This window comes from Cololabis saira, chromosome 3, assembly GCF_033807715.1.
Source record: "Cololabis saira isolate AMF1-May2022 chromosome 3, fColSai1.1, whole genome shotgun sequence".
NCBI lineage: Eukaryota > Metazoa > Chordata > Actinopteri > Beloniformes > Belonidae > Cololabis > Cololabis saira.
In genome coordinates, this window is record NC_084589.1 from 52,660,155 (window position 1) to 52,675,205 (window position 15,051).

General features: G+C 43.0%; 2 protein-coding genes across 2 annotated transcripts; both read right to left on the bottom strand.

The window, feature by feature from the left end:
• Positions 1-283: 283 nt before the first annotated feature.
• LOC133440787 (gamma-aminobutyric acid type B receptor subunit 2-like) lies at positions 284-8,282 on the bottom strand. Its single transcript, XM_061718107.1, has 6 exons — positions 8,011-8,282; positions 1,275-1,412; positions 955-1,113; positions 760-867; positions 355-647; positions 284-299 (listed from the first exon to the last, which is right to left on the bottom strand). Exons 1-6 carry the CDS (start codon positions 8,275-8,277, stop codon positions 284-286), a joined length of 981 nt encoding a protein of 326 aa, XP_061574091.1. The 5' UTR covers positions 8,278-8,282.
• Positions 8,283-9,894: 1,612 nt separating this feature from the next.
• Positions 9,895-13,128, bottom strand: rpp25l (ribonuclease P/MRP 25 subunit-like). Its single transcript, XM_061718601.1, has 2 exons — positions 13,051-13,128; positions 9,895-10,581 (listed from the first exon to the last, which is right to left on the bottom strand). The coding sequence occupies exon 2, from the start codon at positions 10,579-10,581 to the stop codon at positions 9,895-9,897; it is 687 nt and encodes a 228-aa protein (XP_061574585.1). The 5' UTR covers positions 13,051-13,128.
• Positions 13,129-15,051: the final 1,923 nt, after the last annotated feature.

The following is a 15,051-nucleotide window of genomic DNA, read 5'->3' on the forward strand; positions in this document are numbered from 1 at the left end:
TCGGGTGTGTTTTTTAATCTTCTCTGCTAGGATCAGGGCCAATGTCGGGGCCCCTGGTTGGTCTAATAAGGTTCTAAAGGTTCTGTTTGGGTGTTGCTCACCATGGCCCCGGGGACCCGGGTCTTCTTCAGGGCCTCCAGCAGCATCCGGGGCTCCTCCTCCTCGCTGACCTCGGCGGCCCTCAGGGGCCCGTACTTCCTCCGGTGCTGCACCGCCGCCGTCACCCGGCTGAGGGCCGCGGCCGCGACCAGGACCGCGTCGTAGGCGAAGGCCCCGGCCGGGGTCAGCCCTTGGGGCCCCTGGGGGCCCCGGGGGTCCGGGGGGCCTCCAGGGGCCCCGGGGCCGCCCGGCCACCGGAACTGCAGTCTGAAGGACCCCTGCACCGCCTCCAGCAGGCTGCTGGTGTCGCAGGCCGAGGGCCCCCAGTTCAGGGGCCACGCCTCGGGCCCCCGACCCGCTACGATCCACTGGTACCGGGGCCCGAACAGGCCCAGCTGGAACGCCTGGGGGGACAGAGACACGGTGAGAGGGGGGCCCGCCGGGGGCCACCAGGACGGGACGGGGCCACCAGGGACACTTACGCAGCAGAAGACCTCCGGGGCCCGCTGGTCCTCGATCAGGGCCACGAAGACCCGAATGTCCCGGTCCTGCAGACGAGAGACAAGACCTTCAGCTGGACCAGTTCCTGGGATCCATAGGAGCCCCTAGGGGCCCCTATGGACCCCCCGGACCCCCCGGTTCCCCCGGTTCCCCCGGTACCTTCAGTCTCCTCAGGGACCCGCAGACGTCCTGGTCCCCAGAAAACCCCTCCGTGTCCCCCAGATCCACGTCGGCCCTCTGCAGCTGCCGGACCAGGTCCCTCTTCATCTGCAGAGACCAGAGTCCAGATCAGACCCCCAGAGACCAGAGTCTTCCAGGAAACCCTGCCCCCCGCTAAGCCCCGCCCCCTCTCACCTCGGCCAATCCCGGTCCGTCCTCCAGCACCCCCACCCGGCTCCACCTCCAGCGCTGCAGCAGCCGGACCAGGACCGTGTTGAGGACCCGGTCTGACGGAGCCGTGAAGAACTGGTTCATGTAGAGTCTCCGGTTGGACGGGGGGGGGACGGGGGACACCTGGGGGGACAGGTGAGAGACAGGTGAGGACAGCTGGACACCAGGAGACAGCAGAGGACACCTGCGGGACGGCAGCACTCAGGTGAGGGAGGGGCGGAGCTACTCAGGTGAGGGAGGGGGCGGAGTCACAGGTGAGGGAGGGGGCGGAGCTACTCACTCACCTGCACCAGCCGCAGGGCCGGCAGCGCGCGGGCGATCAGCGCCGTGACGGACGGACACGCCCCCCCCAGCAGCAGCAGGTACCGAGGCCCCGCCCACATGGAGTCAAACAGCAGCTTCAGGGCGTGGGCGGAGTCACACTGAAAACAACACACATCATATATCAAAACGTGCGGCTCGATCGGGAATCGTGTGCTATGACTTTTGGTGTTGAAATTCCCATTTTTCCCAAAGTTATTCCCAAAAAACAGGCCAAAAAAACCCATTCAAAGCGGATGGGAAAACGTAAAAAAAAAAAAAAAAATCACCTTTTTTCTGAGTCACCTAACTTTCCCATACCTGCACGTAGAATGTCATTCAAACTTCAAAACGGAGGAAAACTTCTCTTCTCTCCAAAACAGCAAACGTTTTTTTCCTAAAATGTACACTTTTCAAGATATGAGCCCTCAAGCGAGGACTGGAAATCACTTTTTTGTCAAATCTAGAGTGGAGCTGTCATTTTCTAGAGTGCGGGAAAGAGTAAAAAAATGACCTTAATTTTTATTTGTAACTCGAGCTCACGGCCAAACCGTGAAAGCTGGACAAATACTTTTTGGTCAGAATGTAGACATAGGTGTTGGGATTAATAAAATGTTACTTTGACAGGCGGGGTATGCACAAAATGTAAACGGGGAGGGCTAAAGCGGCGCGAATTCCTGCCTCTGTCTCCATTGACTGTAATGTAATCAAAAGTTTTCTTCAAAAAAATCTCACTTTGTTTTCGAACTGCCGTTACTAAGACATTTTAAGGAATATCTGAATAAAAATAAGATTGTCAGAATCTGCCGGGTTCTGTGTCTCTCACGGTGTCTTTGTTTTTTCCTGCTAGGAGATACGGTTTTCTCAGAAATTGGAGTTATTTGAGAACTTGTCACAAGGCAAAATCTGTTTTTTAACAAGCCATAACTGACAAATATTTATGTTTTTTGGTAAGTGACCGTGGTATAAGCGGGATAATGCCCTTCCAGGTGGACATTAACATAAATATAAGGACGACGTGGAGGCATCGTCCATATATTTATGATAACCTCATCGGGCATTATCCCTATATATACAGTATAACACATATATTAATATATATATATATATATATATATATATATATATATATATATATATATATATATATATACTCCCTGTAGTCTAGATATTTGGCACTTTTTTAAACCAGATTTTATTAATTTGTGTCTTTATGAAGTCAGACATGCTGTAATGTGCAAGTTTATGGTCAGAAATGAGTTAATTTGGTTATTTTTCCCCGTAAAGGCTCTAAAACGCTGTCGTGTTGTTCAGCTGCCTCGGCTAAACTAATCTAAGCTAACCAGGTTCATCAGACCAACCTGTAAAAACTCAAAATCTTAACAAGAATATTTGTCCTATTTCTAGTTAAAATGTCTAATTTTTAGTCAAAAAATCTCATTCCACTTAAAACAAGACTCATCACTGGAAAAAACAACAATTTCCACCTGTTTCAAGTAGATTTTCACTTAAAATAAGTAGAAAAATCTGCCAGTGGAACAAGATTTTTTTGCTTGTAATAGGAAGATAAATCTTGTCCCACTGGCAGATTTTTCTACTTATTTCAAGTGAAAATGTACTTGAAACAGGTGAAATTTGTCAAATAACAAGTAGTTTTCTGGTGATGACTCTTGTTTTAAGTGTAATGAGATTTTCTGACTAAAAATGAGACATTTTAACTAGAAGAAGAATAGACTTTATTGTCGTTGTGCTCAGGTTACAAAGAGATTGGTTAGGATGTTCCCACCAAAGTGCAAAGGAAGCAATCAAAATAAGACGAATGAATAATTCTAAAAAGCACAGTATAAAAACATAAAAGCAATAAAAACAATGAATGGATAAAGTGCAACAAACTGTAGAAATAAGACAAATATTCCTGGTAAGATTTTCAGTTTTTGCAAAGGTTTTCTACCCAGAGCAGTTTCCTTGTGGGGGTTTAACGGGTCGCTGCACCAGCTCAGATCCTCTTAAAGGATTTGAAACCCCCCCTTACGGTTTAAGGGTGGGGGACCCCCCACTGGCAGCTAGTAACGGCCCTGATAGCAGCTAGTAACGGCCCTGATAGCAGCTAGTAACGGCCCTGATAGCAGCTAGCAACGGTCCTGATAGCAGCTTTGATTTAAAGTTTAAAGTGCTTTAATATCATTGAACTTGATTGACTGTACAGACAGACAACCATGTAGCAACTGAAATATCCTCCTATGCTAATATGGTAAATATAAATATAGATACAGGCTGAAGGTCGAAACATTAGAATATGGTGTAAAAGTTAATTTATTTCAATAATTCAACTTAAAAGGTGAAACTAATATATCACATAGTCTCATTACAGGCAAAGCAAGATACGTTAAACCTTTATTTGTTATAATTTGAACGATTGAATTGTTTATTGATTTCATAAAATATTCAAATTTTTTGAGATTTCTTATTTGGGGTTTTCATAAACTGTAAGCCATAATCACCAAAATTATAATAAATAAAGCCTTGAAATATCTCACTTTGAATGTAGTGGGAAATAATATATTTGTTTCACCTTTAGTTGAATTTACTATGAATGAAGTTTTGCAATATATTCTAATTTTGATGATGATGATCTCAGTGACAGGATTAATCTGTGGAACAGCTGAGATACAGAAATGAAAATGTTGAGTTATTAAAATTCAAAAGCCCTTATAAATACTAAATGATTACTACATATAAAACAAAAGTATAATACACACAGGCATTTACCTGTGGACATGTGTATGTATATGTGTATACGCATGTATGTGTGTATATATATGTATATTCAGTATGCGTGTGTGTATGTATGTATGTATAAGTGTATATACTGTATGGAATGATATTTAGTAATGACATGTGGAATATGCTGTATGTTTGTGTAGTTATTTTATTTATACTCGGGCAACTTTTCATATGGATTTATTCATGTATTTTGTTTCATTCTCTAAATCCTAAATGCACTAGTTTATAAAACCTAACTTTTTTTTTCTTGTGAAAAGGGTCGGTGACATAAGGTTAGGCTTCAGTTTACACCCGTTGGTCCTTGGTTTTTAGTTAAAATTGTATATATATATACACACAAAGATTATATATTTTTTTTTATTTTTGTATTACACTGATGATTTACACTTGTACTTTGGGTTATTTGTGTTGTGGAAATTGAAAGGACCAATAAACTAAACTAAAACCAAACCAAACCAAACCAAACCACACTACACTACACTACACTAAACACACTACACTACACTAAACACACTACACTACACTACACTACACTAAACACACTACACTACACTACACTAAACACACTACACTACACTACACTACACTAAACACACTACACTACACTACACTAAACACACTACACTACACTACACTACACTAAACACACTACACTACACTACACTACACTAAACACACTACACTACACTAAACACACTACACTACACTACACTAAACACACTACACTACACTAAACACACTACACTACACTACACTAAACACACTACACTACACTACACTACACTACACTACACTAAACACACTACACTACACTACACTACACTAAACACACTACACTACACTACACTACACTACACTACACTAAACACACTACACTACACTACACTACACTAAACACACTACACTACACTACACTACACTACACTAAACACACTACACTACACTACACTACACTAAACACACTACACTACACTACACTACACTACACTAAACACACTACACTACACTACACTACACTAAACTAAACACACTACACTACACTACACTACACTAAACTAAACACACTACACTACACTACACTACACTAAACACACTACACTACACTACACTACACTACACTAAACTAAACACACTACACTACACTACACTACACTAAACTAAACACACTACACTACACTACACTACACTACACTAAACTAAACACACTACACTAAACACACTACACTACACTACACTAAACACACTACACTACACTACACTAAACACACTACACTACACTACACTACACTACACTAAACACACTACACTACACTACACTACACTACACTAAACTAAACACACTACACTACACTACACTAAACTAAACACACTACACTACACTACACTAAACTAAACACACTACACTACACTACACTACACTAAACTAAACACACTACACTACACTACACTACACTACACTAAACACACTACACTACACTACACTACACTAAACTAAACACACTACACTACACTACACTAAACACACTACACTACACTACACTACACTACACTAAACACACTACACTACACTACACTACACTACACTACACTACACTAAACTAAACACACTACACTACACTACACTACACTACACTACACTAAACACACTACACTACACTACACTACACTACACTAAACTAAACACACTACACTACACTAAACACACTACACTACACTACACTAAACTAAACACACTACACTACACTACACTACACTACACTAAACACACTACACTACACTACACTACACTAAACACACTACACTACACTACACTACACTAAACACACTACACTACACTACACTACACTACACTACACTAAACTAAACACACTACACTACACTACACTAAACACACTACACTACACTACACTACACTACACTAAACACACTACACTACACTAAACACACTACACTACACTACACTAAACACACTACACTACACTAAACTAAACACACTACACTACACTACACTACACTAAACACACTACACTACACTACACTACACTAAACTAAACACACTACACTACACTAAACACACTACACTACACTACACTAAACACACTACACTACACTACACTACACTACACTAAACACACTACACTACACTACACTACACTACACTAAACACACTACACTACACTACACTACACTACACTAAACACACTACACTACACTACACTAAACACACTACACTAAACACACTACACTACACTACACTAAACACACTACACTACACTACACTACACTACACTAAACACACTACACTACACTACACTAAACACACTACACTACACTACACTACACTACACTAAACACACTACACTACACTACACTACACTAAACTAAACACACTACACTACACTAAACTAAACACACTACACTACACTACACTACACTAAACACACTACACTACACTACACTAAACTAAACACACTACACTACACTACACTACACTAAACTAAACACACTACACTACACTACACTACACTACACTAAACTAAACACACTACACTAAACACACTACACTACACTACACTACACTAAACACACTACACTACACTACACTACACTACACTACACTACACTAAACACACTACACTACACTAAACACACTACACTACACTACACTAAACACACTACACTACACTACACTACACTAAACACACTACACTACACTAAACACACTACACTACACTACACTAAACACACTACACTACACTACACTACACTACACTAAACACACTACACTACACTACACTACACTAAACTAAACACACTACACTACACTACACTAAACTAAACACACTACACTACACTACACTACACTACACTAAACACACTACATTACACTACACTACACTAAACACACTACACTACACTACACTACACTAAACTAAACACACTACACTACACTAAACACACTACACTACACTACACTACACTAAACACACTACACTACACTACACTACACTACACTAAACTAAACACACTACACTACACTACACTAAACACACTACACTACACTACACTACACTAAACACACTACACTACACTACACTAAACACACTACACTACACTAAACACACTACACTACACTACACTACACTAAACACACTACACTACACTACACTAAACACACTACACTACACTACACTACACTACACTAAACACACTACACTACACTACACTACACTAAACTAAACACACTACACTACACTACACTAAACACACTACACTACACTACACTACACTAAACTAAACACACTACACTACACTACACTACACTAAACACACTACACTACACTAAACACACTACACTACACTACACTAAACTAAACACACTACACTACACTACACTAAACACACTACACTACACTACACTACACTAAACACACTACACTACACTACACTACACTACACTAAACTAAACACACTACACTACACTACACTACACTAAACACACTACACTACACTACACTAAACTAAACACACTACACTACACTACACTAAACACACTACACTACACTACACTACACTAAACACACTACACTACACTACACTACACTACACTACACTACACTACACTACACTAAACTACACTAAACACACTACACTACACTACACTAAACACACTACACTACACTACACTACACTACACTAAACACACTACACTACACTACACTACACTACACTACACTAAACTACACTAAACACACTACACTACACTACACTACACTACACTAAACACACTACACTACACTACACTACACTACACTACACTACACTAAACACACTACACTACACTACACTACACTACACTAAACACACTACACTACACTAAACTAAACTAAACTAAACTAAACAGCACACGGAGGAACAGAAGCCCTCTGAACCGACCTGCGTCTCCAGCGGCTGCAGCTGCAGCTCGTAGCTCCCCAGCGGCGGCGGCTGCTTCTCCAGGTCCTGCAGGGCCAGCCGGACCCCCGAGACCTGGTCCGAGACCTGGTCCCCGGTCCGGTTCTCCGTCCCAGACCCGGACCCCGCCGGCATCATCCACAGCACCGGCAGAGGGTGCCGGACCAGAGCCGGCGCCGCCGGGCCCACAGCCAGCCAGGAGACCAGGAGCAGAACCAAGACCCGCGGGACCCGTCCAGGGGGGGCCATCCGGTCCTGGTGGTCTCTGACAGTATCTGATGGTCTGGTCCTCCTGCTGGTCTCTGATGGTCCGCTCCTCCTGCTGGTCTCTGCTGGTCCTCCTGCAGGTGTCTGCAGGTCTCTGCTGGTCTCTGCTGCTCCTCCTGCAGGTCTCTGCTGGTCTCTGGTCCTCCTGCTGGTCTCTGCTGGTCCTCCTGCTGGTCCTACTGCTGGTCTCTAGTCCTCCTGCTGGTCCTCCCTGCTGGTCCTCCTGCTGGTCCTCCTGCTGCTGGTCTCTGCTGGTCCTCCTGCAGGTCTCTGCTGGTCTGGTCCTCCTGCTGGTCTCTGCTGGTCCTCCTGCTGGTCCTACTGCTGGTCTCTGGTCCTCCTGCTGGTCCTCCTGCTGCTGGTCTCTGCTGGTCCTCCTGCAGGTCTCTGCTGGTCTGGTCCTCCTGCTGGTCCTCCTGCTGCAGGTCTCTGCTGGTCCTCCTGCAGGTCTCTGGTCCTCCTGCAGGTCTCTGCTGGTCTGGTCCTCCTGCTGGTCTCTGGCACCCTGATCCTGCAGGACTCTAATCCTCTTTGGGGCAGCAGAGTCCATGAGATAAAGGGATCAGGATCTCAGCGGGACGTCAGGAGGCTCCGCCCCCTGACACATGGCAGGTTAGTGGAATACGAGATCCTGGGAATCGAACATGCAACCACCACCTGGACACAACCATGTTAGTTAGAGGATGTTAGTTATGGGACACCCGCGCCCCCCCACCGGCCATCCAGTAGACGGGGGCCGGCCCTCCGAGCCGGGCCAGGGCCCCACCGTACCTCCACGGGCGCCCCCAGCGCCGCCGGAGCCCCCAGACGGAGGGGGAAACGGTCCAACATCCTCCCATTCAAACTGACAACATAAGACATAGACACCTGAGAATGGTGCCACCCCGCCGCCGCGCCCGCCTGCGCACCCCCCAGTCAGGGGAGGCCCGATCCCCGGACCCGGCTCCACCCCCCCCCCGGAGCCACCCCGGCGGACACCCCATTATAGGATGTTACTTATAGGATGTTACTTATGAGATGTTAGTTATGGGATGTTACTTGTGGGATGTTAGTTATGGGATGTTACTTGTGGGATGTTAGTTATGGGATGTTACTTGTGGGATGTTACTCATCAGATGTATGGGAGGAACCTCTTCAGACTTCATTTTTGGTAAATAGCACTAAAAAGGTTGTAGAGACGAAACCAGACATCGTTTCAGAAACAAAATCTTTATTTCTTTCATGACGTCAGAGAACTTTTCACACGTTTGTAACAGAAACATCTGAAGTCCTGACTTCTTAATCCGGCACGTTTTTAGAGAAAAATCTAAGACTCACAAATTATCAAAAGTGGAAGCTCAGAAATTATGATTTAAAAAATATGAAGCCGAGCCCTGCAGCCGCTGCACGTGTGGAGCGTCTGCTACAAAGAAACAGCTGAAATCACAGATCGGATCCTTCAGCGGAGTTCAAAACAAAAGCATCAGATTTCAAGAATCTGATGGAAAGAACCAGGTCCAGGTCCAGGTCCAGGTCCAGGTCCTGGTCCTGGTCCAGGTCCAGAACCAGGTCCAGAACCAGAACCAGGTCCAGGTCCAGGTCCAGGTCCCAGTGAGAGTCTCAGTTCTGTCCCTTCAGGGCCTCCCTGGGCCGCCCCGCGGGGCGAGCCGGGCCCTTCCCCCGTCCTCCCCCTCCCCCCCTCTTCCTGCGGTGACCGGGCCTGGGCCCGGCAGACCCGGCCTCCTCCCTGCCGGTGCCAGTACCGGTACCGGGACCCGGGCCCGGGGCCCACAGGCCGTCGTAGCGGCCCGGGGCCTGGTAGCCGGGCTGGCCCCGGTCCAGCGGGTCCCGGGACAGCAGGATCCAGACGGTGGGCTGGTTCCGGCGGACCGTCAGGCTGTCCAGGCCGGCGCCGGTGCCGGCGGGCTCCAGCGGGTCCCAGACCTCCACCACGGTGCCGTACTGGACCCGGGTCAGCTGGTGCAGGCCCTTCACCCGCCGCTTCACGATCTCCGCGCAGGTGACGGCCTTGGACACGCCGCGGCCGCTGGCCGTGAAGACCAGGTGGCTGCAGGGGGGCCGGGCCAGGGCCGGGGGCCGGGCCGGGACCGGGGTGTCCCCGGGCTGGACCGGGGCCTCCTCGGACCCGGGCCGGGGCTCGGCCTCCAGCCGGCTCAGGGCGAAGCGCAGCAGGTTCCGGATCTTGCTGCCGTCCCGGACTCGAACCTCCGGCGTGTCGGGCCCCAGGCCCGTGAAGGGGCAGGGGGGCGGCTGCTCCTCCACCCGGGTTCTCACGTAGTTCTCCATCTGGAACACACACCGGATTAGTGGGGGGGGAAATAAATAAAAAAATAATCGATATTGCAATTTACAGGACTGTCTCAGAAAATTAGAATATTGTGATAAAGTTCTTTATTTTCTGTAATGCAATTACAAAAACAAAAATGTCATACATTCTGGATTCATTACAAATCAACTGAAATATTACAAGCCTTTTATTATTTTAATATTGCTGATCATGGCTTACAGCTTAAGAAAACTCAAATATCCTATCTCAAACAATTAGAATATTCTGGGAATCTTAATCTTAAACTGTAAACCATAATCAACAATATTAAAATAATAAAAGGCTTGAAATATTTCATTTGATTTGTAATGAATCCAGAATGTATGACATTTTTTTAAATTGGATTACAGAAAATAAAGAACTTTATCACAATATTCAAATTTTCTGAGACAGTCCTGTATGTTATTATTCTACTGTCTTTCAGCAGAAATCTGTTATTATTCTACTGTTTTTCAGCAGATATCTGTTATTATTCTAATTTTTCAGCAGATATTTGTTATTATTCTAGTTTTTCAGCAGATATTTGTTATTATTCTAGTTTTTCAGCAGAAATCTGTTATTATTCTAGTTTTTCAGCAGACATTTGTTATTATTCTAGTTTTTCGGCAGACATTTGTTATTATTCTGCTGTTTTTCAGCAGATATTTGTTATTATTCTAGTTTTTCAGCAGATATTTGTTATTATTCTACTGTCTTTCAGCAGATATTTGTTATTATTCTAGTTTTTCAGCAGATATTTGTTATTATTCTAGTTTTTCAGCAGATATCAGTTATTATTCTAGTTTTTCAGCAGAAATCTGTTATTATTCTACTGTTTTTCAGCAGAAATCTGTTATTATTCTAGATTTTCAGCAGATATTTGTTATTATTCTAGTTTTTCAGCAGATATTTGTTATTATTCTAGTTTTTCAGCAGATATTTGTTATTATTCTAGTTTTTCAGCAGAAATCTGTTATTATTCTACTGTTTTTCAGCAGATATTTGTTATTATTCTAGTTTTTCAGCAGATATTTGTTATTATTCTAGTTTTTCAGCAGATATTTGTTATTATTCTAGTTTTTCAGCAGATATTTGTTATTATTCTACTGTTTTTCAGCAGATATTTGTTATTATTCTACTGTTTTTCAGCAGATATTTGTTATTATTCTAGTTTTTCAGCAGATATTTGTTATTATTCTAGTTTTTCAGCAGATATTTGTTATTATTCTAGTTTTTCAGCAGATATTTGTTATTATTCTACTGTTTTTCAGCAGATATATGTTATTATTCTACTGTTTTTCAGCAGATATTTGTTATTATTCTACTGTTTTCCAGCAGATATTTGTTATTATTCTACTGTTTTTCAGCAGATATTTGTTATTATTCTACTGTTTTTCAGCAGAAATCTGTTATTATTCTACTGTTTTTCAGCAGATATATGTTATTATTCTGTCTTTCAGCAGAAATCTGTTATTATTCTAGTTTTTCAGCAGACATTTGTTATTATTCTCCTGTTTTTCAGCAGATATCTGTTATTATTCTAGTTTTTCAGCAGATATATGTTATTATTCTAGTTTTTCAGCAGATATCTGTTATTATTCTACTGTTTTTCAGCAGATATTTGTTATTATTCTACTGTTTTTCGGCAGATATCTGTTATTATTCTACTGTTTTTCAGCAGATATTTGTTATTATTCTAGTTTTTCAGCAGATATTTGTTATTATTCTACTGTTTTTCAGCAGATATTTGTTATTATTCTAGTTTTTCAGCAGACATTTGTTATTATTCTAGTTTTTCGGCAGACATTTGTTATTATTCTGCTGTTTTTCGGCAGACATTTGTTATTATTCTGCTGTTTTTCGGCAGACATTTGTTATTATTCTGCTGTTTTTCAGCAGATATTTGTTATTATTCTAGTTTTTCAGCAGATATTTATTATTCTACTGTTTTTCAGCAGATATTTGTTATTATTCTAGTTTTTCAGCAGATATTTATTATTCTACTGTTTTTCAGCAGATATTTGTTATTATTCTAGTTTTTCAGCAGATATTTGTTATTATTCTAGTTTTTCAGCAGATATTTATTATTCTACTGTTTTTCAGCAGATATTTGTTATTATTCTAGTTTTTCAGCAGATATTTGTTATTATTCTACTGTTTTTCAGCAGATATTTGTTATTATTCTACTGTTTTTCAGCAGATATCTGTTATTATTCTAGTTTTTCAGCAGATATCTGTTATTATTCTAGTTTTTCAGCAGATATCTGTTATTATCCGTAACCCGGAAGTGGGATCTGACCACGTGTTCAGGTAGCCGCTGCTAAGCTACAAGCTAACGGTCCCGGAAACACCTCGCAGGGATAAAACCCGCTCGAACCCGCCGGTCTCCGGGATTTAAACCCGCCACCCGCTCCCAGGAGTCTCCTCAAATACGAGTTCTGTCTTCATACCTGAGTTAAAACGCCGCCAGGAGGAGAAATCTGCACATGTTTCTGTTTGTGTCCGCGTACACGGCGGACGGCGCTGCCGTAAAGCGACGGGAACTGTCGCAAACTGACGGGAACTGACGCTTCCTGTAGTTCTTTAGGCGGCGGTTGTAGTCCGTTCTTCAGTTAGCCACTTTAACTCACAAAAACTCGAATTATTGCCGTGAAACACAGTTCATCTGGTCCTGAATGATGTCCACTCAGACCTGCCGGTCTGAACACGGAGGTTCTGGTGTCCAACGGTGGTTTTTGTGCCTTTACCGGTGTAGTTAACACTCCCCACCGCTAGAGGGCGCTCTTACATCGAAAATGTTCCCGCCAGAACTCCAAACTGGTGATAAATGTGGATAAATCAGAGGGGCTTGGACAAAACCTTCTCAAAATGTTGTATTTATTCTTTATTCATATATTATTAGAGGTGTTTTCTAGCAGAATATCTGAAGACGACTGCAGGAAACCTTAATAATCTAATAACCAATAATAATTGGTTCTGGGATAAAGTAAACAATATAAAAATATGCTGTCTTTCTAGTATTTCTAGATCTAAAAAAAGCCTTTGACACAGTGGACCACGACCTGTTAATATTAAAATTGCGGAAATATAAAATTAGACGAGCAGCACTTTCATGGATAAGTAGCTACCTAATCAATAGAAATCAATTTGTGCAAATTAACAAATTAAATCTTAATTAAGGAGGTGAAATGTGAGGTTCCTCAAGGCTCAGTTCTGGGACCGTTGCTGTTTATACTATTATAACAATATATCGAGGGCCGAAGAACGTAACCTCCTATCTGAAAATTTAACTTTTCGGAAAACACAAAAAACTGTGTTGTTTTGTTGTAGAATGCTATTTTTTTAAGGATACCTCTAGCCCAGGGGTCGGCAACCCAAAATGTTTTAGATCCATATTGGACCAAAAACACAAAAAGCTAATATGTCTGGAGCCGCAAAAAATGAAAAGTCTTGTATATAAGCCTTAGAATGAAGACAAATGGCAAAAGGCGGAATGTCGAGAAAAAAGTAGAAATGTCGAGAAAAAAGTCAAAATGTTGAGTAAATAGTCAAAATTTCGAGAAAAAAATCGAAATTCTCGAGAAAAAAGTCAAAATGTCGAGCAAAAAGTCAAAAAGTTGAGTAAAAAAAAAGTCGAAATGTCGAGAAAAAAGTTGAAATGTCGAGATTAAAAAGGAAAGGAAAAAGGAAGAAAAAAGAGGAAAAAAAGAAGGAAAAGAAAAAAGAAAAAAAAGAAGGAAAAAAAAGGTCAAACATTTTTGAAAAAGCTCCAGGAGCCACTAGGGCGGCGCTAAAGAGCCGCATGCGGCTCTAGAGCCGCGGGTTGCTGATCCCTGGTCTATACATATGGGTGGAAATAAGGTACAGACAGGCTGATTAGGTGCAGCCCACCTTGTGATGTCATCTAAGCAGTGGTGTAAAGTAACGAAGTACAAGTACTTCGTTATTGTACTTAAGTAAGATTTTTGAGAATTTGTACTTTTATTGATACTTTCATTTTTCTGTACTTTTACTTTTACTTCGTTACATTTTCAAGGAAAAAATCTTACTTTTAATCCGCTACATTTAAAATTGGACACGTCGTTACTCGCTACAAATTAAAGCCATGAGAACAGCACAGCGGGGGCTGATTTATGGTTCCGTACCCTACGGCGTAGGTGTGCGTCGATTTTTACGCGGAACTATAAGGCGGACGGGAAGGAAAGGGGGCGAGTGAATTGCCCGTGATTGCCCGGCGGCGGGTCCGTGACGAGACACCTTTAATACCGTTAATATTATAGATCCATGCGAGACACCTGGGGCAGACGGGGAGACTCGGCCTCCCCGAGAAGGAGCCGCAGCTCCCGGGAGAGTTGCGCCGCAGAGGCGGGCCGGAAAGGCCGGAGGAACCGCCGTCGCGTCGAGTACCGATGAAGACTGAAGCCTGAATTATCGGTCTGCGTTAAATCGAC

Coding starts and splice junctions, on each gene's coding strand:
- LOC133440787 (XM_061718107.1), bottom strand. CDS start 8,277: ATGGCCCCCCCTGGACGGGTCCCGCGGGTCTTGGTTCTGCTCCTGGTC. Junction 1,114..1,274: donor CGGCCCTGCGGCTGGTGCAG/GTGAGTGAGTAG, acceptor CTGTCCCCCCAG/GTGTCCCCCGTCCCCCCCCC. Junction 868..954: donor ACGGACCGGGATTGGCCGAG/GTGAGAGGGGGC, acceptor TGGTCTCTGCAG/ATGAAGAGGGACCTGGTCCG.
- rpp25l (XM_061718601.1), bottom strand. CDS start 10,581: ATGGAGAACTACGTGAGAACCCGGGTGGAGGAGCAGCCGCCCCCCTGC.